Raw genomic sequence first — 27174 nt, forward strand, 5'->3', positions numbered from 1 at the left:
AATCATTGTACCCCCAGCACCATGCACAAGTAGATTCTCCATATTGTGAGATATATGGAACTGAAAAGCATCTGTGCATTTTGAATATCAAGGCCTTCAGAATTTGGCAAGAGATATAATTAAAACACATGCAAATCATGATGAACTGTAGATGGCACCAACATATAAATCATTGAAATGCCCCCCAAATAATTAAAAACTACATGTTAAGGGATAATACAGAGTTTATTGAATTAGATTTTTATATTTACAACTGAGATGACATCTACATACTATTTTGCTAGTCTACATGGTACATTATTTCTAACAAAATTAGACTTACAGTGAATGGGCTCAATCATACAAACACACACACTCTAATTGTTTTAAAACAGTAGTGCATACATTACATTATACTCCTCCTATAAAGCCAGCTTTAATTAAAAACCTCTGGTTTCAAAGATCAATCTGATTTTGAAGATGAACTAAGGTGTACATTGTATAATTCTAAAATCTATTTTAGCCATTTTGTATAGTTGCTGTCTTATTGGACTATGGTAGATAGTTTTTAAAAGGACACTGATGAGGGGCACCATCTGGTGTTAACTCCTCCTTCCCCCCAAAAAAACGTTTGGCCAAGAGCTGTCCATTGTGGTACTTCAAGGACCCAGTGGTACTTCAGCAGCAGTCCCATTGTTGCCTGGAGGAAACAGAAGCAGTCCACATCCTCCTTTAATTCTACCACACTACACAACTTGCAAATGGCTCTGAAATTAGAACATATACTACTTTACTTAAAAACTTAGGGATGTGAAGAGTCAGTTAGAACAGGGGAAAAGGAAGTCTTAAATGGGTAGGAAAGTAAGTGGGCACATGAAGAACCAAGCTGCTCTGTCTGACATGTGTACTTAAACTAAATGAACTGTGGAGGCCAACAGCAGTAGACCTGCTCAATTCACCTTCCAAATTAGAACAAGACTAAAAAGCTCAGGCTTGAGTTTTCTACTATGCATAGGTTCCGCCAGTGATGAGGAGCTCATAAGCTGGATCTCTACTCCTTCTGCACAATACGATGCATGCACACAGCATGCCCAGCAGCTGTGGGAAGAAAATAATGGAAAAGAAAAGCTGAGAACCTTTATATGGCAAGTATATATTTCTTTGTTGGTAATGAAGCTGTTTCAAAGTCCAGTGACTTCAAATAATCAAAAAAGCAGTAACAAGAGTAAGAGAGAAGCAACATGTAATGAACACATTATCTTTTCAGGAACTAAGTACCAAGTTTTAGCTTCCCTCACTTACATCTAAGAACAATTTGTGAAGCTAGCCAAGAATCAAGGCTCTCCCTACTGCCATCCCCACTCCCAATCCAGAGCAACGCTGTACAAAAGAACTTCGTACAATGATAGAAACCTTCTCTATTTGAGCTGTCAAAATATGGTAGCCACTAGCCAATGCAACAAAAGAATTGTGTTTTTATTTTACTAATTTAAAGTTAGAAATATGTGACCACTAGTTACCACACTGGATAGTAAAGTTCTAGAAAGTAGAATGATCAAGGCTATTTGTTGAGGAAATTTAATGGTGGTCTTTTCAGGCATATGGATTTGGAGGAGACAGGCTTTATAACAGCCCACAAAATTCAGTATATGTGTAGCCCAAAAGCTCTATGGCGGAACACCGCCCCGCCCCCCGCCCCGCCGCCAAAATGTAATTTGCAGGTTTTGTTTCATTCACAATTATTTCTTATTTTTCAAATCCAGGTTTGGCTCTGAGGTATTACATACATATTATTTTGTAAAGGTCACCACTTCATCATTTTATTTTAATAAGCCCTAATCCTTCTGTAGTAGCAAATTGGAATAGTAATAAAGTCATGCCACATTATTTTGGATAAGCAAGATGATTAGGTTGGATTAAGCAGAAAACTATTCTAGAATTTTGACCTCACAAAATATAAGGCATGCGACTTTTTACAAAATATAAACTAACAAAGGATCTAAATATGAGTAAGTTAATTTCCTGTTCTAACTTTTCATTGATACTGAAAGGTCTCAGTTATTTGGTTTTAAAAGGCAGGGCCCTCTGTACACATGGGGTCAATCTAATTTCAATACAATGTACCCGACCCATAAACAGACTCTCACATTCTATCCATTCAGGATATCTACTTGTTGCTTCCATTCGTTTCATTACATCAGTATTTGCTGAGTGCTTACTAGTACAAATCACCTGAAAGACATTTTAAAACTGGATATTGAAAGTTTTCCAAATATCTTAAGCCAATTCTAGACATGTTTAGTGCCTAATTCCTAAAGTAATGTATTTCTGTTCACAGTACAGCAAAATATTCTTAGAACTGCTATAAAATCAAACAACTATATTCCTAGACAATGTCAAATTGAGCAATAAAAATGCTAAGCTCAGAAATTACTGATATGCTAGGGAAAAAAAATTATCTCTTCACATCCCACTTTCCTCACATTCCTTTCAGTTAACCAACTACAGAAGGGATCAGCATTTTGAAAATGGGGTCTGCAACAAGTATAATTTCTTTCCTCACTTTTATTTCACTTAGGTCAATTTATTTTGGTTTAAAAACAATTTTAAAAGCTTGATAAGAACCTACTCATGCTTGTGTAAGGAGTCTGTTTAAAAACATTATGTTATGCACAATAAATCTTTTCTCCTATTCAGTAAGTTGTCTTTTTTGTTTTGTTGATGGTTTCTTTAGCTGTGCAAAAGCTTTTTAGTTTAATGTAGTCTCCTACACAACAACGTTTTTTAAATCCTCACCCGAGGATATATTTATTGATTTCAGAGAGAGAGAAAGAGGGAGAGAGGAAGGTAGGGAGGGAGGAGGGAGGGAGAGGGGAAGGGAGAGAGAGAGGGAAAGAGAAAGGGAGGAAGGGAGGAAGGGAGGGAGGGAGGGAAGGAGGGAGGGAGGGAGGGAGGGAGGGAGGGAGGGAGGGACAGAGAGAGACAGAAAGAGAGAGAGAGAAAGAGAGAGAGAGAGAGAGAGAGATCGGTTGTCTTCATACACTCCCCAACAACTGGGGATCAAACCTGCAACCTAGGTATGTACTCTGACTGGGGATCAAACCTGCAACCTTTTATTTACAGGATGATGCTCCAACCAACTGAGCCACTGGGCCAGGCCACAATAATTGATGAACCTTTAGCAAGACTCATCAAATCTCATCACTAAGTATTACAGGCCCATTTCCAAAGTTTTGGCCATAGAGAAATGTCACTGATTATTGAAAATTTCCAATAATAGACTGTTGGAAATATCATACAAATATTTTAGCTCCAGTATTATTTCTTGCACTGAAATTTTCCCCTACAATATTCAAGTCATGAAAAATAATCTACACTTAGCCCAAATACAATACCCAGCAACTATAAAGCATGATTACTAAATATAGAGGTAAATGGTGATTATAAAAACCATTAAGGATTAAAACATTCTATGATAAACTATGTAGGTGGCATTATGAGGAAATTGGTATTGTTCTACAAGTTTATTTTAACTGTACACTGGAAACACTCTCATCTAAGAAAATTTAGAAATACCTAACAAAAAGTTACTAATACTCTGGCTCTTTAATTTTATGCCTACAATTTTTGCTGTAGACTTTGCACACACCTGCAGAAGATATTCACTACTTGCATTTCTGTAACAGCAAGAATTACATAAGTGCCTATTAAGTAGATAAATTACAAAGTATGCCATCAAAATGAAATGCTATACAGCTATAGCAAGTTATTAATGTTTTAAAAAGCAAGCTACAAGCAACAAGAAAATATCAACTTTAAATGACACACAAGATCAGATGGATTTAACTGACATTTATAGAACATTTCACCCCAAAACTATAGAATATACATTTTTCTCAAGTGCACATGGGCATTCTCAAAGATAGACCATATGTTAAGATACAAAATAAGTCTCTACAAGTTCAAGAAGATTGAAATCATATAATGCATCTTCTTGGATCACAATGGCATGAAACTAGAAATCAACTAAATAAAAACACTCAAACATATTCAAACACATGGAGGCTAAATAGCATGTTTATTAAACAACTAGAGGCCCAGTGCATGAAATTCATGCATGGGGGAGTGGGGGGTGCCTCAGCCCGGCCTTCACCCTCTCGCAATCTGGGACTGCTGGCTCCTAACTGCTTGCCTGCCTGCCTGATCGCCCCTAACCACTCACCTGCCTTCCTCATCACCCCTAACCACTCGCCTGCCTGCCACATTGCCCCCTAACCACTTGTCTGCCTGCCTGATTGCCCCTAACTGCTCCCGGGGGGCGGGGCCAGCCAGGGCAAGGGGCCATGGTCGTTCTGGTCTCTGGTCATTCTGGTCATTCCACCATTTTGGTCGCTGGGCTTTAATTATATAGGATGAATAGGTTACCAATGAGATAAAGGAAGAAATAAAAAACTTCCTGAAAACAAATTATAATGAACATAAAACTACACCAAGTATATAGAACAAAGTGAAAGCAGTAGTGAGAGGGAAATTCATAGTATTACAGGCCAACTTCAAGAAATAAAAAAAAATCTCTAGAGAGAAACCAAGATGGCAGCATAGGTAAGCACCTAAACTGCTGCCCCGCACAACTATTTCAAAACTACAACTAAAAGATAGAACAGACACCATCCAGAACCACAGGAAGGCTGGCTGAGTGGAAATTCTACAACTAGAAGGAAAGAGGAAAGCTCACGGAGAAGGAACGGCAAAGAGCTGAGGTACAGAGACAGGCGCGTGCAGAGAGGAAGGGCGGCGGAGTGCCTGGCTGGCTTTCTCTGGCGGGAGGGGGAAAGAAGCCCCCGATAGCACTGAACCCCAGTTCCGACTGCACTGAACCTCAGTTCCGAGCGAAACCCTGTGGACCCAGGCTCATACAGGGGGAGTTTGGACTGTCAGGTAGAGAGAAAGGCACACGGAGACTCGGAGACTCAGGGGAGCTGCGGCAGCAGGGGTCTGGAGGCACGAGTGTGCACAAAGACTGACTGCAGAGGTTACCACAGGCTATCCCTAGCGGAAGGGAGTCGGAAGCTCCTGACGGCACTGAACCCCAGTTCTGACTGCACTGAACCGCAGTTCCGGGCAAGCCCCTGGGGACCCACGCTCTTACGGAGGAAATCTGTACTGTAAGGCGGAAACTCGGGAACCGTGGAAGGCAGAGGTCTGGAGACTTGCGCGCAAGGGCAGGGCTGATGGGAAGCCAAGACTGTCTGCCCCGCCCTGAGACTCCACCCCTTCCAAGCTGAGCACAGAGGCTTTTGCAATTGGGCAAGGCTAATCCTATAAGGCTGTCTCCAGCACCGAAAATCTCCCAGTGTAGACACAGCTGATACTCACAGCCAACTGGCCTGCAGGTCAATTCCTCCCAGTGATACCAACAACAATCAAGACTTAACTACAAAAAGGCTGTACACACAGTTCACAAAGGGGTGCACCAAGAGTGTCCACCTCAGGTTAACTGGGGAGGCCGACCCACTGGGCCATATAGGACACCTAGCACACAAATCTACGTCAGATAAAGAGCTTCACAGATAAGAAAAAGCTAAAGGAGTCATCACCACCAAACCACTATTATATGAAATGCTGAAAGGTATTCTTTAAGAAGAGGAAGAAGAAAAAAGTAAAGATAAAAATTATGAACAAATACATATCTATCAACAAGTGAACCTAAAAATCAAGTGAATTAAAAATCTGAGGAACAGAATAAACTGGTGAATATAATAGAATCAGGAGCATAGAAAGGGAGTGGACTGATAATTCTCAGGAGGAAAGGGGGGTGCAGGAAGAGACTGGACAAAAATCGTACACCTATGGATGAGGATAGTGTGGGGGGAAGTAAGGGCAAAGGGTGGGGTGGGAACCGGGTGGAGGGGAGCTATGGGGGGAAAAAGGAGAAACAATTGTAATAATCTGAACAATAAAGATTAAATTAAAAAAAAAGAAAAGAAAAATCTCTAATAAGCTATCTAACCCTATAATTACAAGCACTACAAAGAGAACAATAAGAAATGCCCAGAGTAAGTACAAGAAAGGAAATAATAAAGATCAGAGAGGAAATAAATGACATAGAGACTTAAAACAATATAAAAGATCAATGAAACTAAGAGCTGATTCTTTGAAAAGATACACAAGATTTATGAACCTTTAGCCAGACTCATCAAGAAACAGAGAGGACCTTCATATATAAAATCAGAAATGAAAGAGGTGAAGCAACAACTGAATACAAAGGATTGTAAGAAAATACTATGAGCAACTATATGCCAATAAATTGGACAATCTGGGTGAAGTGGACAAATTCCTAGATATATACAAGCTTACAAAAGTCAACAAGGAAGAATCAGAAAACCTGATTAGACTGATAAATACTAATGAAATTGAAGCAGTAATAAAATAATTCCAAGCAAACAAAAGTCCTAGACTAGGTGGCTTGACAATGAAGTTTTACTAAACATTCAAAGAAGAACTAACATCTATCCTCCTCAAACTATTCTAAAAAAATGAAGAGTAAAGAAGACGTCCAATCTATTTTTATGGGGTCACATTATCATAATTCCAAAACTAGATAAAGACACTAAAAAGAGAAAAAATTACAGGCCCATATCCCTGATGAACATAGATGCTAAAATTCTTAACAAAACATTAGCAAAATTAGACCCAGCAATACATGGAAAAGATCATACTCCATGACCAAATGGAATTTATTCCAGGGATGCAAGGCTGGTACAATATTCACAAATCAATAAATGTGACACATCACATAAATAAAATTAAGGATAAAAATTACATGATCATACCAATAGATGCAGAAAAAGCATTCTATAAAACCTAACACCCATTTTTTGATAAAAACTCTCAGCAAAGTGGGAATAAAGGGATCATACCTCAACATAATAAAGGCCATATATGACAAACCTAGAGCCAACATCATACTCAATGGGCAAAACTAAAAGTGTTTAACCTAAGAACAGGAACAAGAGAGGGTTGCCCACTTTCACCATTCTTATTCAACATAGTACTGGAAGTCCTAGCCACAGTGATCAGACAAGAAAATGTGAAAAATCATAATTGAAAAGGAGGAAGTAAAACAGTCATTATTCACAGATAACATGGTATTGTATATAGAAAACCCTAAAGGTGCCATCAAAAACAAAACAAAACACAAACCTACTAGATTTAATAAATTAATTCAGAAAAGTAGTAAGATACTAAGTTAACATCCGAAAATCTATGGCATTTTCATACATGAATAATGAACTCTCAGAAAGAGAAACTAAACAAACAATCCCATTTACCATTTCAATAAAACAAGTAAGATACCTAGGAATAAACATAACCAAGAAGGTAAAAGACCTGTACTCAGAAAACTACAGGACACTGAGGGAATTATCAATGGTGATAGAGTAAGTGGATGCTACACAGACATGCTCTCAGGATCAAACTGGAATTACAACTAAAAAACATCCTGAATAATCAACTGAAGACTAGCTGGAAAGAACCCTGATAACTAAGGACAGAAAGTGGAGACTGCATAGCAACTGGTAGGAAGGGCGGAGGCACAAAAGGGCTGGCTGAGCTCCCACAGACAGCAGCTGAAGTTTTAGAGAGATATTTCAGCCATGGGGGATTGCCACTGAGAACTCTGGGATCTAATCGCCAAACTGGGCCCCCCAGCAGAGAGCACCAGAACTGAAAAAGGTGCCCACATAACATCTGGCTGAGAAAAGCAGCAGGATTATTGACTGCCAGGGAAAGAACTCTGAAAATGCAGGCACCCTTTTAAACAGCCAATACAAAATATTTCATGTGCAGCCACTCACCTTGTGCTCCAGCAGAGGGAGGGCAGAGTGAACTGGAGCTGTGTGAGCAGAAGACAGGGTTGGAGGCTCTGGGGTTAGAGCTCAGAAGGCAGATACCCTGATTTCATGTGCTGAGTCATTCCCTCACTCTGCAGAGGTCATCTTTCTCAGGCAGACATTTGTTATCAAGCACTTTTGCCTGGGGGGGAGACATTTGACCCACTCTATTGGAAAACACCTTGCCCCATGGTGAGGAGTTTCTGAGGCCCATTAAAAAATTGAGAATAACAATTAGCCTCCAGGCAGAAGCAATTGCCCCACCCTGTTGGAAAAATTCATGCTGCACTTTTGGACAATTGCCTGAGGGTTACTCAGGAATGAATCTAATCAGTCTGTAGGCAGAGGTGGTCCCTGGAGGCTTTGAATCTTTGCCTGAGCTAATTAATAAGAAACAGTGTTTGACACTGTCCTGCACTAGACTTTGAGAGGCATAGCAGATCTACCTAATATATAGTCACAACCCCGAACAGGCAGCCAAAATAAGAAGACAAAAAAAAAAAAATGAAAGAACAAGAGAATTCTCCAGAAGGATAAGTGAAATGGCCATAAGAAATTTATCTGATATAGAGTTCAGAATAATGATAGTAAAGATGCTCAACAGCACGAGAAAAGATATAGTAACTATGAAAAAAGAACAGTCGGAAATAAAGAATGGCATAGCACTAATAAAAAAACACATTGGAAGGAATACACACAGGTTAGGGGAAGCTGAAGATTGGATCAGTGAATTAGAAGACAAGGTAGAAAAAAAATCACTCAATCAAAGAACTAAAAAGAAAAAAAAAACTAAAAAAGGAGGACAGCATAAGGGAGCTGTGGGACAACATGAAACTTAACAATATTCATACAGTAGTTGTGTCAGAAGGGGAAGAAATGGGGCAAGGGATAGAGAACATATTTGAAGAAATAATGGCACAAAACTCCCCAAAACCTGGTGAAGGAAAAAGTCACACAAGTACAGGAGGCACAGAGAGTCCCAAGCAAGAAGAACCCAAAAAAGCACACCCCCAGACACATCATAAAAGACAGAGAGAGAATCTTAAAGGCAGCAAGAGAAAAGCAAATTGTTACCTACAAAAAAGCTCCCATAAGGCTGTCATTTGATTTCTCATCAGAAACTCTACAGGACAAAAGGAAATGGCATGAAGTACTCAAGGTCATGGAAAACAAGGATCTGAAATCAAGATTACTATATCTAGCCAGAAGATCATGCAAAACACATCCTATCTAATAAAGAGGGAATATGCTAATTGACCCATCACACCCTCACAAAGATGGTGGCACCCACAGCCAATAAGGAGGGAATATGCTAACTGACTTCCATGCCCTCAAAGATGGCGGCACCCACAGCCACAAAATGGTGGCACCCAGTCCCCTCAGCCCCGCTGGGGCGGCAGGCCTGGCACGGACAGGCCCGCCCCCAGGCAGGTCTGGCCGCGTGCCTGCCTCCCGAGTCCCTCAGTCCCCTTAGCCCCCCAAATGCCCAGGGCCAGCCCAAGGTGCAGGCAAGCCTCGGATGGTGGCTGCCTAGCCGATGCCAGAGACACAGGCAAGCCGCAGATGGTGGCTGCCCAGCCGCCCAGGGCTGGCCCGAAGCACAGGCAAGCCTCAGATGGTGGCTGCCCAGCCACCCAGGGCCAACTAAGACTCAGGTAACCAGGGCCCTGCTGTCAGTGGCAGCAGCAGAGGTGTGATGGGGGCATCGCCTTCCCGTGATCGCCGAGTCGCCTCCCAGCCCTGAGGGCTCCCGGACTGTGAGAGGGGGCAGGCTGGGCTGAGGGACTCCCCCTCCAGTGCATGAATTTTCATGCACCAGGTCCCTAGTGGTGAAATAAAGAGCTTCCCAGAAAAAAAAAAGAGGCATCACCACCAAACCAGCATTATAAGAAATGCTAAAGGGACTGCTGTAATGAGAAGTAATAGAGAGAGAAACCTAGGCATACAGAAATAAAATGGCAATCAATAAATACCTATGCATAAACTTAAATGCATTAAGTAAATGCATTAAATGCTCCAATCAAAAGACATAAGGTAGCTGAATGGGTACAAAAACATGACCCAACTATATGTTGTCTATAAGAGACCTACCTCAGAATAAGAGGATAAGAGTGAAGGAATGAAAAAATTTTTTCCATGCAAAAGGAAATTTTAATAAAGCTGGGGTAGCAATACTCATATTGGACAAAATAGACTTCAAAATGAAGGCCATCACAAGAGACAACAAAGGTCACTACAAAATATCCAACAGGAGGATATAACCCTGGTAAACATATATTCACCCAATATAGGAGCACCTAAATATATAAAAAAACTTCCAGAGGACATTAAGGGAGAGGTCAACAGCAATACAGTTATACAGGGGGTTTTAACACCTCACTGACTTTACTGGATAGATCTTCTAGAAAAAAAATTAACAAGGAAACAATGACTCTAACGGACACACTGGATCAAATGGATTTAAGTGACATTTATAAAATATTTTACCCCAAAGCTGAAGAATATACATTCTTCTCAAGTGCACATGGGTCCTTCCCAAAGACAGACCACATATTAGGACACAAAACAAGTGTCTATAAGTTGAAAAAGGCTGAAATAATATAAAGCATCTTCTCAGATCACAGTGGAATTAAATTAGAAATCAACAATAATAAAAACATCCAAAAACATTCAAACACATGGCTAAAGAGCCTGTTATTAAACAATAAATAAGTTACCAATGGGATCAAGAAACAAATTAAAAAAAAAAAAAAAAAAGAACAACTTCCTGGAAACAAATGAAAATGAACACACAACAACCCAAAATCTCTGGGACACAGCAAAAGCAGCCCTGAGAAGGAAGTTCATAACACCACAGGCCTATCTCAAAAAAACAAAAAGAAAAAGAAAATTAACAATAAACTATTTAACCCTACAACTTAAAGAATCAGAAAGAGAACAACAAAAAAAGCCCAAAGTAGAAGGAAGGAAATAATAAAGATTAGAGCAGAAATAAATGACATGGAAACTAAAAAAAAAATACATAAACTCAATGAAACCAAGAGCTGATTCTTTTAATAGACAAATAAGATTGATGAAACTTTAGCCAGACTCATCAAGAAACAAAACAGAAGACTCAAATAATGAAATCAGAAACAAAAGCTAAGAAGTAACCACTGACTCCACAGAAATACAAAGGATTGTAAGAATATACTAGGAACAACTATATGCCAACAAGAAGCTGGACAATGTGGATGAAATGGACAAATTTGTAGAAAAATACAATCTCCCAAAACTGAATCATGAAGAATCAGAAAATCTAGAAAAGTCAATGAAAACTGATGAAATAAAAGCAGTAACCAAAAAATTCTCAGCAAACAAAAGCCCGGGTCCAGATGGCTTCACAAGGGAGATTTACTAAACACTCAAAGAAGAACTAACACCTATCCTCCTCAAACTATTCCAAAAAATCCAAAAGGAAGAAACATTTCCAAGCTCTTTTTATGCGGCCAATATTATCCTAATTCCAAAATCAGATAAAGACACTACAAAAAAAGAGAATTACAGGCCAGTATCCCTGATGAACATAGATGCTAAAATCCTCAACAAAATTTAGCAAATTGAATTCAGCAATATATTAGAAAGATCATACATCATGACCAAGTGGGATTTATTTCAGGGATGCAAGGATGGTACAATATCCGCAAATCAATAAATGTGATACATCACATAAACAAACTGAGAGACAAAAATCACATAATCATACCAATTGATGCAGAAAAAGTATTTGACAAAATCCAACACCCTTTCTTGATAAAAACTCTCAGCAATGTGGGAATAGAGGGATCATACCTCAACATAATAAAAGCCCTATATGACAAACCTACAGCCATCTTCGTACTCAATGGGCAAAAACTAAAACCATTTCCTGTAAGAACAAGACAGGGATGTCCACTTTCACCACTCTTATTCAACATAGTACTGGAAATCCTAGCCACAGTGATTAGACAAGAAAAAGAAATAAAAGGCATCCAAATTGAAATGGTGGAAGTAAAACAGTCATTATTCACAGATAACATGATATCGTACACAGAAAACCCTAAAGACTCCACTGGAAAACTACTAGATTTAAAAAATGAATTTGACAATGTAGCAGGATACAAAATCAACACTCAAAAATCAATGGATTTTTTTATACACCAATAATGAATTCTCAAAAGAAGAAACTAAACAAACAATCCCATTTACCATTGCAATAAAAAAATAAGATACTTAGGAATAAACTTAACAAAGGAGTTGTAAAAGACTTATACTCAGAAAACTACAGAACGTTACAAAAAGAGATAGAGTAAGATATAAACAAGTGGAAGAATACACCGTGTTCATGGACTGGTAGAATTAACATCATTAAAATGTCCATATTACCCAAGGCAATCTACAGATTCAATGCAATCCCTATTAAAATAGCAACAGCATATTCCACAGACCTTCACCAAACACTCCAAAAATTTATATGGAACCAAGGAAGACCCAGAATAGCTGCAGCAACCTTGAGAAAGAAGAACAAAGTTGGAGGAATCACAATACCAGATTTCAAGTTATACTACAAAGCCACTGTAATCAAAACAGCCTGGTACTGGCCCAAGAACAGGTATATAGATCAATGGAAAGAGACCCCAGAAATCAACCCAAGCCCTTAAGCTAAACTAATATTTGACAAAGGAGGCAGAAGCATACAATGGAGTAAAGACAATCTCTTCAATAAATGGTGTTGGGGAATATTGGACAGATACACCCACTATATGGGAAAACATATTCACCAAGGATATATTTGATAAAGGGTTAATTTCCAAAATATATAAAGAACTCATACAACTCAACACCCAGAAAATAGACAATCCAATTAAAAAATAGGTGACCTCAAAAGACACTTCTCCAAAGAGGACATACAGATGCCAATAAACTTATGAAAAATGTTCAACATCACTAGTCATCAGAGAGATGCAAATTAAAACAACAATGAGGTATCACCTCACACCTGCTAGAATGACTACCATCAATAAATCAACAATGTGCTGGCAAGGATGTGGAGAAAAGAAAACCCTAGTACATTGCTGGTGGAAATGCAGCCACTGTGGAAAACAGTATGGAGTTTCCTCAAAAAATTAAAAATGGAATTGTCATTATGACCCAGTGATTCCACTTCTGGGAATATATCCTAAGAATCCTGAAACACCAAACATAAAGAATATATATGCAACCCCTATGTGTATAGCAGTGTTATTTACAATAGCTAAGATCTGGAACCAGCCCAAGTGCACACGAATAGATGAATGGATAAAAAAAAAAGCTGTGGTACATTTTCACAATGGAATACTATACAGTTGTAAAAAAGAAGAATTTCTCACCCTTTGGGACAGCATGGATGGACCTGGAGAATATTATACTGCATGAAATAAGCCAGTCAGATAAAGACAAATATCATGTGATCTCACTCATATATGGAATCTAATGAACATAATAAAATGACAAACAAAACAGGTCCAGAGGCATAGATGCAATCTCAGTGGGAGGATGGGGGAGGTGGGAAAAGATTAATCAAAGTAGTTATATACATATATGCATAGCCAATGTATACAGACAATAGTATGGTGAAGGCCCAGGGTAGGGCAGGAATGAGAGGAAGGAATTAAGGAAGGCGGGGGAGGAATTGGGGAACATCTGTACTACTCTCAACAATAAAAAATAAATAAAAAGCAAGCTCCAAAGGTTACATACCATATGATTTAATTTATAAAACATTTTTAAATGACAAAATTTTAGAAATGGAGAACAGATTAGTGGTTGCCAGGTTAACTGGGCAAAGGCACAGAAGGGAGAGGGGTGCAGCTATAGAAGGGTACCAGATGGTACCCGGTGGGATTCTTGTGGTATTGCATCTGTTCAGTATCTTGGTTGGTGGTGTTCGATACAGGAACGTACACAAGTCATAAAATTGTATAGAACTTAATATATAGACATAGACATCAGAAATCTGAATCAAATTGGTAAATTGTATCAATACCAATACCCAGGTTGTGATATATTATAGTTGGGTAAAACATTATCACTAAAGGAAAATGCACAAAGCATACATGCACTCTGTCTGTACACTTCCAGATGTACCTGTCTAACAAAACTCAGTTTCAAATACAGAAGAGGTTAGAACCTGTTTTATTTTAAAGCCTTTTCTGTAAAAAAAAAATAATTGCTCCTATTAATATAAGAAACTACAGTTGCAGAACCGGTCCTTAATTTATGTATATCCTATATAATAAAAGTGTAGTATGCAAATTATCCTCTCAATCGGGAGTTTGTCCAGGAGTTCAACCAGGGGGCGGGGCCAGCCAGGGGAAAGAGAGGGAGGCCCAGGCCGACAGTAGCAGGTGGCTGGGGAAAGGGAGGGAGGCCCTGGCTGATGGCGGCAGGTGATCGGGGGGATGGAGGGAGGCCCCGGAGGAGGCAGGCAGCCGGGGGGAGGGAGGGAGTATTTGGCCGGCAGCTGGCAGCCACTAGGGACCCTACCAGTGCACAAATTTCGTGCACTGGGCCTCTAGTCCTATCTAATAAAGAGGGAATATACTAATTGACCCTCACGCCATCACAAAAATGGTGGCGCCCACAGCCAATAAGAAGGGAATATGCTAATTGACTGCCACACCCTCAAAGATGGCGGCGCCCAGTCCCCTCAGACCCGCTGGGGCGGCAGGTGCGTGGCAAGGCGGCCTGGCTGCTCCATGCACCTGCCTCCGGAGTCCCCAGTCCTCTCAGCCCGCCAGCCGCCCAGGGCTGGCCCGAGGCGCAGACAAGTCTCGGATAACGGCTGCCCAGCCACCCAGGGCCGCCCGAGGCTCAGGTAACCAGGGCCAGCTGAGGCCTGCGCTGCCGGCAGTGGCAGCAGCAGAGGTGTGATGGGGCATCGCCTTCCCCTGATCTCCGGTTGCTTCCTGCCCCTGAGGGCTCCAGGACTATGAGAGGGGGCAGGCCAGGCTGAGGGATCCCCCTTCAGTGCATGAATTTTCATGCACTGGGCCTCTAGTAAACACATAAAACCCTTAAGAACAGAAAAACAAGAACTGAAAGGAGAAAAATATTTTTAAAAGACTAAAATAAAGCTATTTCCAAACTGAAATAAAGCAATATAATTTTTTTTAAATTCTGTAAAGTTCTATTAAAATATCTCCAAGAATACACTATGACAACAGTTTGTATTTTGAACAGCTCACTCACTTAATCAAGTCAAGAAAATAAGGCAGCCCTAGCTAGTTTAGTTCGGTGGATAGAGTGTCAGCCTGAGGAGTGAAGGGTCCTGGGTTCAATTCTGGTTAAGGGAACATGCCTGGGTTGCAGGCTTGACCCCCAATTGGGGGGGGGGCATGCAGGAAGCAGCCAATCAATGATTATCTCTCATCATTGATGTTTCTATCTCTCTCTCCCTCTCCCTTCCTCTCTGAAATTAATTAAATACACACACACACACACACACACACACACACACACACACACACATATATATATATATATATATATATATATATATATATATATATATATATTTAAAGAAAAGAAGGCAGAGTCTTCTCACAAATGGTCCCCCCATCCAGACCTCTGGTTTCTTGAAACCATTCTCGGACTAGGTCTAAAAATGGAAATAGAAGATGTAGGAAACTGGTGCCTGGTATCTCAATCACTTTCACTTAGTGATTAAAACCATTCAGGGCTGACATCAGAGAATCAATACACTCTGATCATAACTGCTTGGCTAGCTGTGCTTACCTGAATAGCTGCAAATGCCAGTGCTGCCCAGATAACATGCATCATGATTTCTTGTAGCTTCTTCACAACTAGAGCCTCACACCCCTGAAACACAAAGTCATCCTTATTAGATGTTTCTTTTAAAACTGAAAGCTACACAGTCACATACTACCACCCACTTGCAGAAATGGCAATGACAGAAACTAAAAGACAGAAAAAGAAGGCCCATGAATTTAAAAATAATTTACAGTAAAATAAAATAGCTTGAAAGAGAAGCAAAAGTCATGGAGATGTATAAGAAACCAAAATGGCGGCATAGGTAAACACCTAAACTGCTGCCTCGCACAACAATTTCAAAACTACAACTAAAAGACAAAACGGACATCATCCAGAACCGCAGGAAGGCTGGCTGAGTGGAAATTCTACAACTAGAAGGAAAGAGAAAAGCACACTAAGACTCAGAGAAGCTGCAGAAAGCAGAGGTACAGAGATGCACGCGTGGAGAGGGCTGGCAACTGAGTACGTGGGTGGTTTTCTCAATCAGGAGGGAGAAAAAAGCTCCCGGCTGTTCTGAACTCCAGTTCCGGGTAAGACTCTGGGGACCCAGACTCATACTGGGAGAAACTGGATTGTCAGAAGAGAGAAAAGCACACTGAGACTCAGAGGAACTACAGAAGGCAGAGGTATGAAGGCGCATGCGCGGAGAGGGCTGGCAACTGAGTACGCAGCTGGCTTTCTCAATCGGGAGGGAGACAAAAACTCCCGACTGCTCTGAATTCCAGTTCCGGGTGAGACTCTGGGGACCCAGACTCATACTGGGAGAAACTGGATTGTCAGAAGAGAGAAAAGCACACTGAGACTCAGAGGAACTACAGAAGGCAGAGGTATGAAGGCGCATGCGCGGAGAGGGCTGGCAACTGAGTACGCAGCTGGCTTTCTCAATCGGGAGGGAGACAAAAACTCCCGACTGCTCTGAATTCCAGTTCCGGGTGAGACTCTGGGGACCCAGACTCATACGGGAAGAAACTGGACTGTCTGGCAGCGGGCGAAACTCGAGGGCGGCTTTCTCTCAGAGGTGCTTGCAGCGTTTACCACAGGACACTGAGACACAGGGGCCTATTAGGGCAGGGCTGACGGGAAACCAAGGCTGTCTGCTCTGCCCTGAGACTCTGTCCCATCCAAGCTGAGCACAGAGGCTTTTACAAGTCTTGTCTCATCAGGGTGTCTTCAGCACAGAAGTTCTCCCATCTTAGACACAGCTGATCCCCACAGCCAATTGGCCTGGAGGTCAATTCCTCCCAGTGATACCAACAACAATCAAGGCTTAACTACAACAAGACTGTGCACACAGCCCACAAAGGGGTGCACCAAGAGTGTCCACCTCTGGTAACTGGGGAGGCTGAGCCACTGGGCCCTATAGGACACCTAGCACACAAAGCCACTCTATCAACTCAGGGAAGCAACCAAAATGCGGAGACAAAGAAACAGGTCAAAAATGACAGAATGGAGGAAAGCAAATGACTGGATATAGAGTTCAAAACCACAGTTATAAGGTTTTTCAAGAATTTTCTAGAAAAGGCCGATAAGTTTAGCGAGACCCTCGAGGATATGAAAAAGGACCAACTAGAAATTAAGCATATACTGACTGAAATAAAAAATATTATACAGAGATCTAACAGCAGATTAGAGGATCGCAAGAATCTAGTCAAAGATTTGAAATACAAAGAAGCAAAAAACACTCAACCGGAAAAGCAAAAAGAAAAAAGAATCCAAAAATATGAAGATAGTGTAAGGAGCCTCTGGGACAACTTCGAGCATACCAACATCCGAATTATGGGGGTGCTAGAAGAAGAGAGAGAGCAAGATACTGAAAACCTATTTGAAGAAATAATGACCGAAAACTTCCCCTGCCTGGTGAAAGAAATAGACTTACAAGTCCAGGAAGCACAGAGAACCCCAAACAAAAGGAATCCAAAGAGGACCACACCAAGACACATCATAATTAAAATGCCAAGAGCAAAAGACAAAGAGAATATTAAAAGCAATGAGAAAAACAGTTAGTTACCTACAAGGGAGCACCCATACGACTGTCAGCTGATTTCTCAACAGAAACTATGCATGCCAGATGGGAGTGGCAAGAAATATCCAAAGTGATGAATAGCAAGAACCTACAACCAAGATTACTTTACCCAGCAAAGCTATCATTCAGAATTGAAGGGCAGATAAAGAGCTTCACAGATAAGAAAAAGCTAAAGGAGTTCATCACTACCAAACCAGTATTATATGAAATGCTGAAGGGTATATTTTAAGAAGAGGAAGAAGAAGAAAAAGGTAAAGATAAAAATTATGAACAACAAATACATATCTATCAACAAGTGAATCTAAAAATCAAGTGAATAAAAAATCTGATGACACAGAATAAACTGGTGAATATAATAGAATCAGGGGCATAGAAAGGGAGTGGACTGACAATTCTCGGAGGGGAAAAGGGTGTGGGGGGTGCGGGAAGAGACTGGACAAAAATCGTACACCTATGGATAAGGACAGTGGCGGGGGGTAAGGGCAGAGAGTGTGGTGGAAACCGGGTGGAGGGGAGCTATGGGGGGCGGGAGGGAAAGAGGAATAATTGTAATAATCTGAACAATAAAGATTTATAAAAAAAAGTCATGGAGATGTAAACTGCAGCATATGGAATATAGTCAATAATATTGTGATAACTATATACGGTGTCAGGTGGTTATTAGGCTTATTGGAGAGATCACTTTGTAAGCTATATAAATGTCTAAACACCATACTATACATCTGAAACTAATATAATATTGTATATCAACTATAATTGAAAAAAAAATTTAATTAAAAAAGCTGTAACTACAATCTGTACATAATATAATTTAAATCCTTAAAAGAAAAAGAATTGAAAGCAGGGACTCAAAAGAATATCTGCATATCTATTTTCACAGCAACATTATTCACAATAGCCAAAAGGGGAAAGAAACCCAAGTGTCCATCCATGAATTAATGGATAAGTAAAATGTGGTCTATCTATACAATGGAATATTATTCATCCTTAAAAAATGGATGAAATTCTGACTCATGCTACAACATGGATGAATCTTGAAGACATATCCGTTAGTAAAAAAATACGGCACAATATGACAAGTTTTGTATGATTCCTTACATGAGGTACCTAAAGTAATCAAAATCATAGACAGAAAGTAGAATGGTGGTTGCTAGGGACCGGGGGAGGAGAAAATGGAATGTTATTTAATGGGCATAGAGTTTCAGTGTGCAAGAGGGAAAGAGTTCTGCAGATGGGTGGTGGTGAATATATTCAATGCTACTGAGCTATACACTTTAAAATGGTTAAGATGGCTTTTTTAAAAAAAAGACAAACAAAACAAGGTAGAAAAGAAGTTCTAGGTAGAGATGATTCAGAGAAAAACAGGTTACCAGGCTAGATTCAAGTTTTAGCCAAGGAACTGAACTTACCTCAGCGTAGAGGTTGGAGGGATGGGCCAGACTGCCATTACAGCTGCTGGCAGTCTCTCTGCAGCAGCTAAGAGGGACACTCTGATTTTTGGTTTCTTTGAACCAGTCTGTATTTTCCCAGTCTGAGTAGTTGTGAATTCCACAACAGCGCAGCTATTGGAAAAGAGAATAGAGATATTATTCCTCACAAAATACATATACCTGTGTTGAACTTTAGAGTTCTGTGCACTACAGAACCTTAAGTTACTCTAGAACAGTGATATCCCAATAAAACTTTTTGCATTAATAGAAATGTTCTATGTCTGCATGTCCAACATGGTAGCCACTAGCCACATAAGGCTATTGAACACTTAAGAATGCAGCTGGAGCAGGGGTGAGCAAACTTTTTGACTCCAGGGCCACAATGGGTTCTTAAACTGGACCGGAGGGCCGGAACAAAAGCATGGATGGAGTGTTTGTGTGAACTAATATAAATTCAAAGTAAAGGAGCGGAGGGGAGAGCAAGAGAACCCTCCGTTCTTTCGGCTCCACGGGCTGGATAGAACAGCCGAACGGGCCAAATCCGGCCCGCAGGCCGTAGTTTGCCCATGGCTGGGCTGGAGTGACTAAGGACCTGAGTTTTTATTTTAATTTAAATAGCTGCATATGGCTAGTGCCTCTAAGAATGTCAATATGAAGAGCACAATGCCCACAAGAGGTAGCTAAGAAAAATCTTCCTATCTTACATGTGAAATACCTGGTTCTGAGTTAAATACTATTTCCAATGACAGAGTGTTTAAAATATTTTATCTAAAATGTCTGTGATTTCCTTTAAGATAATCTAGCAAAAGATATGTGGGCGTAATAGATGAAACAAGATTAACAAACAAAACACTGACAATTTTGGAGATGGGTTTATGAACATAAAAATCTACTATATTATTCTATTTCCATGTATGTTTCAAATTGTCCATAATTTTTTTTACAGTTTTGTCAGTTACTTTTTATGGTCTTGCTTTTAAAAGATAGATAAGAGGATCTCCCACCTCCTCTTAAGTCCATCTGGACTCCCACCTTCCCTGTGGCACATACCTCTCTTCCATCACCACCTCTTAGCTAGCTAATTAGTTTTTTTGGAGGAAAGTCAGATACATTTTATCTGACTTTGACTAGGTAGTGATGGAAAACAACTTTTCAAGGGTGAAGATAAAAACATTGAACACATCATAAAGTTAACCATGACTGTGCAAGTACATGACTAATTTACATAGTGATAGCATAGTAAGTTTCATGTTGACCCAACAGTGATTGGCCCTCAAAAACAAATTCACCTCAAGAGAGCTCACCTGTCTCTGTACATAATCAATAGCCCGGCTAGCAGCATCAGGATTGGTTCCATTATAGGTCTTATATACTTTCTGAATGCTGTGGTCAACCTCATTTTCCACCTGAATCAAAACAAACAATTTGGCCCCTCTAAAATACTAGTAAAAATAATATTAGTCAAGGCTCTAACTAAGATGCATAAATGGCATATTTGCGAAATTGCCAGATATCTCTGTAAATTTCTTATAAGAAAAAGTTTTATCCCTTCCTGTTTCTATACATATTCAAACATTTTATATCACATAGATTAAGCTTCAAAGAAAAGACTGTGTGCAAAGGGTCAGGCTAACAATCCACTCAAAAGGGAGAAAGCAGTTGAGCCTTGAGATAGATGTCCTAAATAATAAATGGACTGCCTCCTCCTCCTCCTCCTCCTTTTTTTTAATCCTCACATGAAGGTATATTTTCCATTTAGAGTGGAAGTGAGGAAGAGTGGGAGGGAGGGAGTGTAGGAGGGAGGGGGAGAGAAAGAGAGACAGAGACATCAATGTGAGAGACATGTCGACAGGTTGCCTCCCACATACACCCCAAATCAAACCTGCAACTCCAGTCATGTGCCCTTTACCAGGAATTGAACCTATGACCTTCCAGTTTGTGGGCTGGCACTCTAACCACTGAGCTCACTGGCCAGGGTGACTGCCTATATATATACATATATATATATAATTTATTTATTATTTTTTAATTGATTTCAGAGAGGAAGGGAGAAGGAGAGATAGAAACATCAATGATGAGAATCACTGATTGGCTGCCTCCTGCTCCCCGCCCCCCGCCCCCCGCCCCCCCCCGCACTGCAGATTGAGCCCACAACTCAGTCGTGTACCCTGGACTGGAATTGAACTTGGAACCCTTCGGTCTGCAGGCCAACACTCTATCCACTGAGCCAAACCGGCTAGAGCTGCCTTCTTTTTAAATAAGTTTTCAGTGTAGTCTCAGAAGACCTAGGCATTTTCCTTTACTGAAGGAGGTAAAAATAAAATAATTCAAAAAACACCACATGCCTGGCCAGAGTGGCTCAGTGGTTGAGCACTGACCCATGAACCAGGAGTTCATCAGTTTGATTCCTGGACAGGGCACATGCCTGAGTTGTAGGCTTGACCCACAGTAGGGGGTGTGCAAGAGGCAGCCGATCAATGATTCTCTCTTATCATTGATGTTTCTATCTCTCTCTGAAATCAATTAAAAATAAAAATAAAAAACACATGGAAAAAAACCACCACAAGATACTTTTGAGACAAATTATTAAACTTGGCCAAATATGCAAAAGTAATCAGCAAGTAAATAAAGCAGTCTTTAGAAATGACACTTTCCTACTAATTACTTAAGTGTCACTTAACAAAGTTTGTACGTGATTCTCCTTACCCTTTTAAGATTATTAAACTTATTTGGTAATTTTATTAGTGATGTCAGGATACTATAAAATTAATAACCAGACCATAGGTATGAGCATAATCCACTGCATTCTTTTTTGTCATAGTTGCTCAATACCTTATGTATCAATGATTTGAATATTAAATTGGAATATCATGCCTTTGATTTAAAACCATACCTTACAACGAGTCTATACCATAGCTCTAAAGTTATGCCCAAATTAATTAATTTAAAGAAGCCTGTTTAGCCTTAAATGGTACTGTAAGTGGAAAGCAAACGCAGGCAAAGTAGAAAGGAAAGAGGAAATAAAATGACAAGAAAAGAGGGACAAGAAGGGAGTGGCTGCAATAGCTGCCTTGGTTTTCGAGTTGGCAGGACACCTTGTTCCTTAGGATGAGGTAGAAGGTAGGATCACAACTCACAATCATCTTTTTTTCTAAGGCGTTTTTAAAAGAGGCAATGGAAAACAAAACAGAAATCAGGAAATTTGCATTTCCCCTCTTATATAGAGAATCTATGGGCTGAGGAAATTTAAACAAACTTCTTAGTTGACTAATTATTCATCTATAGGTCATTCTGAAGTAATTTAAAGAAAACTAAATACGAACAAACTAGAACAGGAGTAGAATTAACACTTTGCTATATAAAACAAGACAAGAAATCTTGACATATGAACTTTAGATGTTTAATGCAGTGGCTAAACTGAAGTATGGCAAAAGAAAATGTTTACTTTGATAAAATAAATTTGGTCTATTTCACCTGAAATACTTAAACCACCTTTTAAAGCATATAAATTATAGTAGATAACATACCTTTGCTCTGTAAACATATCCCAAAACCACTACAACAACTTCTGTGACAAAAACTAAGAGTAGGATGATGACAAACTGCAAGGAAACATAGTCAAAAATTAAATACAAATAAAAATAGCACTAAATACTCTCTTGATAAAAAAAATTATCTAAGATAACTGTTACAAGTTTAAGACAAGTGCTAATTCTATTCCAATAATAGGAGCAAATCTATGGAGTTTCATGCTTAATTCAAAGCAAATAACACAAATGAAATATTCCCACATATTACGATGACACATCTGGCCAATGAAGTGCTAACTTACCGTGGCCAATCCACAGCGGCTTTCCCGGATTGTGGCACAGCAGCCAATTAGCCCGATAATGAAAAGCAAAGCTCCTACAGCTATAATCACTACAGCAGGGATGAGAGTGTACACATCTTCAAAGAAGTGGTCATAGTCATCATAAGTGATGAAGACATAGGCTCCCACGTAGCATAAAATGCCAGCTGCCCCCTATGGAAAACAAGGTCAGAATGCTGGTAAGTCTCTAAGGGCTGCTGGTAAAATGTTCCAGTAGGTTATAATTCAGTGAGATTTTCCATCACTTTTAAATCTATCTGTACACTTTTTTTTCAGAAACTGGAAAGTCTCCTATTATTCACTAGCAAGAACATTTATTTACTTAAAGTTTTCCAAACTCCATCTACTTTTCAATAATTGCTGGTTTACTTAGAGACAAGAAACTACAAATCCGGTAATAATGATGACAAGAATGAATCTCACATACACCCCAAATGTTTATTTGTAGCTCAATTACAGTACCATACAAATCAAAGAGGTGGTAAGGAGGACACCTTTGCTCATCACAGGTGCCCTCAACAAACAAGGAAATTAGATACAAGTGGCAGGGCCAGGATGTGACCCCGGCAATCTGACTCCAGATTCTGAATTTATAACCTACTAGAGGCCCGGTGCATGAAATTCGTGCACTGGGGCGGGGGGGTCCCTCAGCCCAGCCTGCACCCTTTCACAGTCCAGGAGCCCTCGAGGGATGTCCAACTGATGGCTTAGACCCGATAGTCGGACATCCTTAGTGCTGCCTCAGAGGCAGGAGAGGCTGCTGCCCCTGCAGCTGTGCTTGCAAGCCATGAGCCCGGCTTCTGGCTGAGCAGCGCTCCCCCTGTGGGAGTGCACTGACCACCACGGGGAAGCTCTTGCATTGAGCAGCTGCCCCCTGGTGGTCAGTGTGCATCACAGCAACCAGTTGTTCCATCATTCAGTCAATTTGCATATTAGCTTTTTATTATATAGGATATCTATCCCTTTGGGAAAAGAAAAAATAATACCTAGTAACAATGATACCCATTACCAAAAAACTTGCTGTCCTAGTCAAGGTTGTGAAATGGTAAAGACAGAGGACTCAGTTATAGCAAACTTTGCAAACCCTTAGGTCTATTTAGTCTTTAGAATAGTTCTTCTCAAACTAACGTGAATAGGAATCAACTGAGGATCTTATTAAACAACTAGAGGCCCGGCACACGACATTCATGCATGGGTATGGTCCCTAGGCCTGGCCTGCGATCACGGCCATCTTCCCCGGCTGCCGGCAGCTGGCCCCACCACCCACCACCACCCACCCCAGTTCCCTGTTCGCTATCGGGTGATCAGAGCCTGCTGGCCAGAGAAATGGACCGAGAGGTTGGCCAGCAGGCCCCAATCAGGTGATCATGGCCTGCGGGCTGGGGGCAGCTCCTGCATTGAGCATCTGCCCCCCTGGTGGTCAGTGCACATCACAGCAACTGGTCGTTCTGCCATCTGGTCAATTTGCATATCACCCTTTTATTATATAGGATAGACTGATTTAGTCGGTCTGGGGTTGAGGCCTGAGATTCTGCATTCCCAACAAGTTCCCAGGGATACTGACGTTGCTGATTCTTGGACTACACTTTGACTAACAAGGTTATAGAGCACCTGTAGGGAAAATGTTGCAGTAAGTCAGAGAACCAATATGCCTTATTTCAGCTGCTGCTCCAGCCACCATTCTCCAGCTGCATTTTTTTTTTTTGAAAATATATTTTATTGATTTTTTTACAGAGAGGAAGGGAGAGGGATAGAGAGTTAGAAACATCGATCAGCTGCCTCCTGCACACCCCCACTGGGGATGTGCCCGCAACCAAGGCACATGCCCCTGACTGGAATCGAACCCGGGACCTTTCAGTCCGCAGGCCGACGCTCTATCCACTGAGCCAAACCAGCTTCGGCCAGCTGCAGTTTTATATACATCCTCCTCTTGCATTATTGATTTTGCTATTATTATGTACCAACTCAATGCTGACAGCCCAATACCACTTGCTTATATGTGAATGACCAAATACAGTGTGAGGCTAAGTATTAAAACATTTGGTTTAATGAGTTATAATTTGTAGAGCACTTTGAGATTTTCACAGGAAAAGAATTACTTCACCATCCTTTAAAATTTAACACCCAAATCATTAATTTTCAAACTACAAAATAGTCTCCACAATGACACTGGAAAGTAATTCCTCTCAACCTGAAAACTCAGTTTATTTCTTACGTCTATGGCACCCAGTAAGCTTGGGCATCGTCAGTAAATTTTCTTACAATAGGTCATTAGAATCATTATCAGATCTGATAGAAAAAGACTACATTTATGTAAAGTGGAGAAAGTAACTTATGTTTTTTAAATAACATGGACTGTTTTTAAAGACAACTAGAATAATGGAGGCAATTTTAAAATATATATTATTTTTAGAGTTTCCAGTCAAGATGATGGAATAGGTGCAGGCCATGAGCACATCAAAACTACAACTAAATTATAGAACAATCAACCTGGAGAACCATTTGAAGACTAGCTAAACAAAAATCCTATAACTAAAAATACACAAAAGTCATATTAAGATTAGTAGAAGGGGCAGAGAGACAAAATGGGCCAACCCCACATGCATGTGAGGCAGTTGAGAAACCAGAGGGATATCTCAGCTGCAAAGGTGTCCCCTGAGGAGCCAGGGATCCCAGCCCTGAACTGGGGTCCCCAGCCCAGACCACAAGTGCAGGGAAGAGAAGCCCCCACAACATCTGGCTATAAAAATCAGTGGGGTCTGGCTGGCGAGGCTCAGTGGTTGAGCATCGACCTATGAACCAAGAACCAAGAGGTCGCAGTTTGATTCCCAGTCAAGGCATATGCAGGTTCGATCCCCAGTGGGGGTCGTGCAGAAGGCAGGTGATCAATGATTCTCATCATTGATGTTTCTATCTCTCTCTCCCTCTCCCTTCCTCTCTGAAGTCAATAAAAATATTTTTTTAAAAAATCAGTGGGGATTTTGTCCTGGGTGAAGACTGGAAACCCAGCTATCTTCTTAAAGAGCCTGCACACAAATTCTTGCTCACAGGCACTCACCTTGGACTTTGGTGTAGGGACAGTGGCTCAGGGGATGCCAGATACATACAGGGAGACTCTGAGTTGTGTGGCTCAGGGCAAGTGCTGGAGGGATGCCCACTATTGTCCCTGTGTTGAGCTCTCCTCCCTCTTGGCCAATAGGCACCATCTTTCCTGTGTTGAGCACTCTCTCCAATTCAGCCAAAGCTGAATCTTCTTTAGCCAGGTGAACACCACTCAATTCATCCTGACAACTCCCAGAAACCCTGCCCCACCACAAAGTTCCACAGGCCACAGGCAAGTGGTGGTTAGCCTTGGTGTACCATCAGACTTTTGCTGACTGGCGTCAAGCTCAGCACTGACACCAAATCTAAATCTGCATGAAATGGTGAACATCACTCACCCCACCCTGCTGACTCCCTGAGACTCCACCACACCCAACTCGTGATGCCCAAGGCTCTTTCAGAGGCTGATTGATGAGCAGAGGATCAAATTAGTAATTTGGAAGACAAGGTAGCAGACAACACCAAATCAGAAAAGCAAAAAATAATAATAAACAAGGGTAGTTTAAAGGACCTCTGGGATGACATCAAGCATAACAACATTCACATCATAGGGCTAACAGAAGCAGAAGAGAGAAAAACAAGAGATTTGGAACATATTGGAAAAAATTATGAATGAAAACTTCCATATGCTGGTGAAAGAAATAGATTTCCAAGTGCAGGAGGTGCAGAGACCCTAAAAAAGATGATCTAAACAGGCCCATACAAAGACACATCATAATTAAAATGATGACAAAAATTAAAGACAAAAAGAGAATCTTAAAAGCAGCAAGAAAAAGACAGTTACCTACAAGGGAGCTCCCATAGACTGTCAATTCATTTCACAACAGAAACTTTGCCAGGCCAAAAGTGATTAGCACAAAATATTCAAAATGATGAAAAGCAAGGACCTATAACAAAGACTAATGATAACCACATGGTTATCATTAAAATGGAAGGTGAGATAAAGAGCTTCCCAGACAAGAAAAAGTTAAAGGAGTGGATCACCAACAAACCAGTATTACAATAAATATTAAAGAAACTTTTTTCAAGGGGGGAGGTAAAGAAACA

The 27174-nt window shown here is 40.5% G+C and overlaps 1 protein-coding gene across 1 annotated transcript in view; it reads right to left on the reverse strand.

Annotated features, from left to right (window-relative positions):
* Positions 1 to 206: 206 nt before the first annotated feature.
* TSPAN3 (tetraspanin 3) overlaps positions 207 to 27174 on the reverse strand; it is a 68985-nt gene continuing 42017 nt past the window's right edge. Inside the window, exons 2-7 of the mRNA XM_080666005.1 lie at positions 22987 to 23178; positions 22682 to 22756; positions 20459 to 20560; positions 19134 to 19286; positions 15666 to 15749; positions 207 to 1077 (exon numbers count right to left, since the gene is read on the reverse strand). Of these exons, the coding sequence (XP_080522131.1) occupies positions 985 to 1077; positions 15666 to 15749; positions 19134 to 19286; positions 20459 to 20560; positions 22682 to 22756; positions 22987 to 23178 (699 nt within the window). The 3' untranslated portion in view covers positions 207 to 984. The remainder of the gene's footprint in view (positions 1078 to 15665; positions 15750 to 19133; positions 19287 to 20458; positions 20561 to 22681; positions 22757 to 22986; positions 23179 to 27174) is intronic.

The sequence above is a fragment of the Plecotus auritus genome (assembly GCF_963455305.1).
Source record: "Plecotus auritus genome assembly, chromosome: 1".
NCBI lineage: Eukaryota > Metazoa > Chordata > Mammalia > Chiroptera > Vespertilionidae > Plecotus > Plecotus auritus.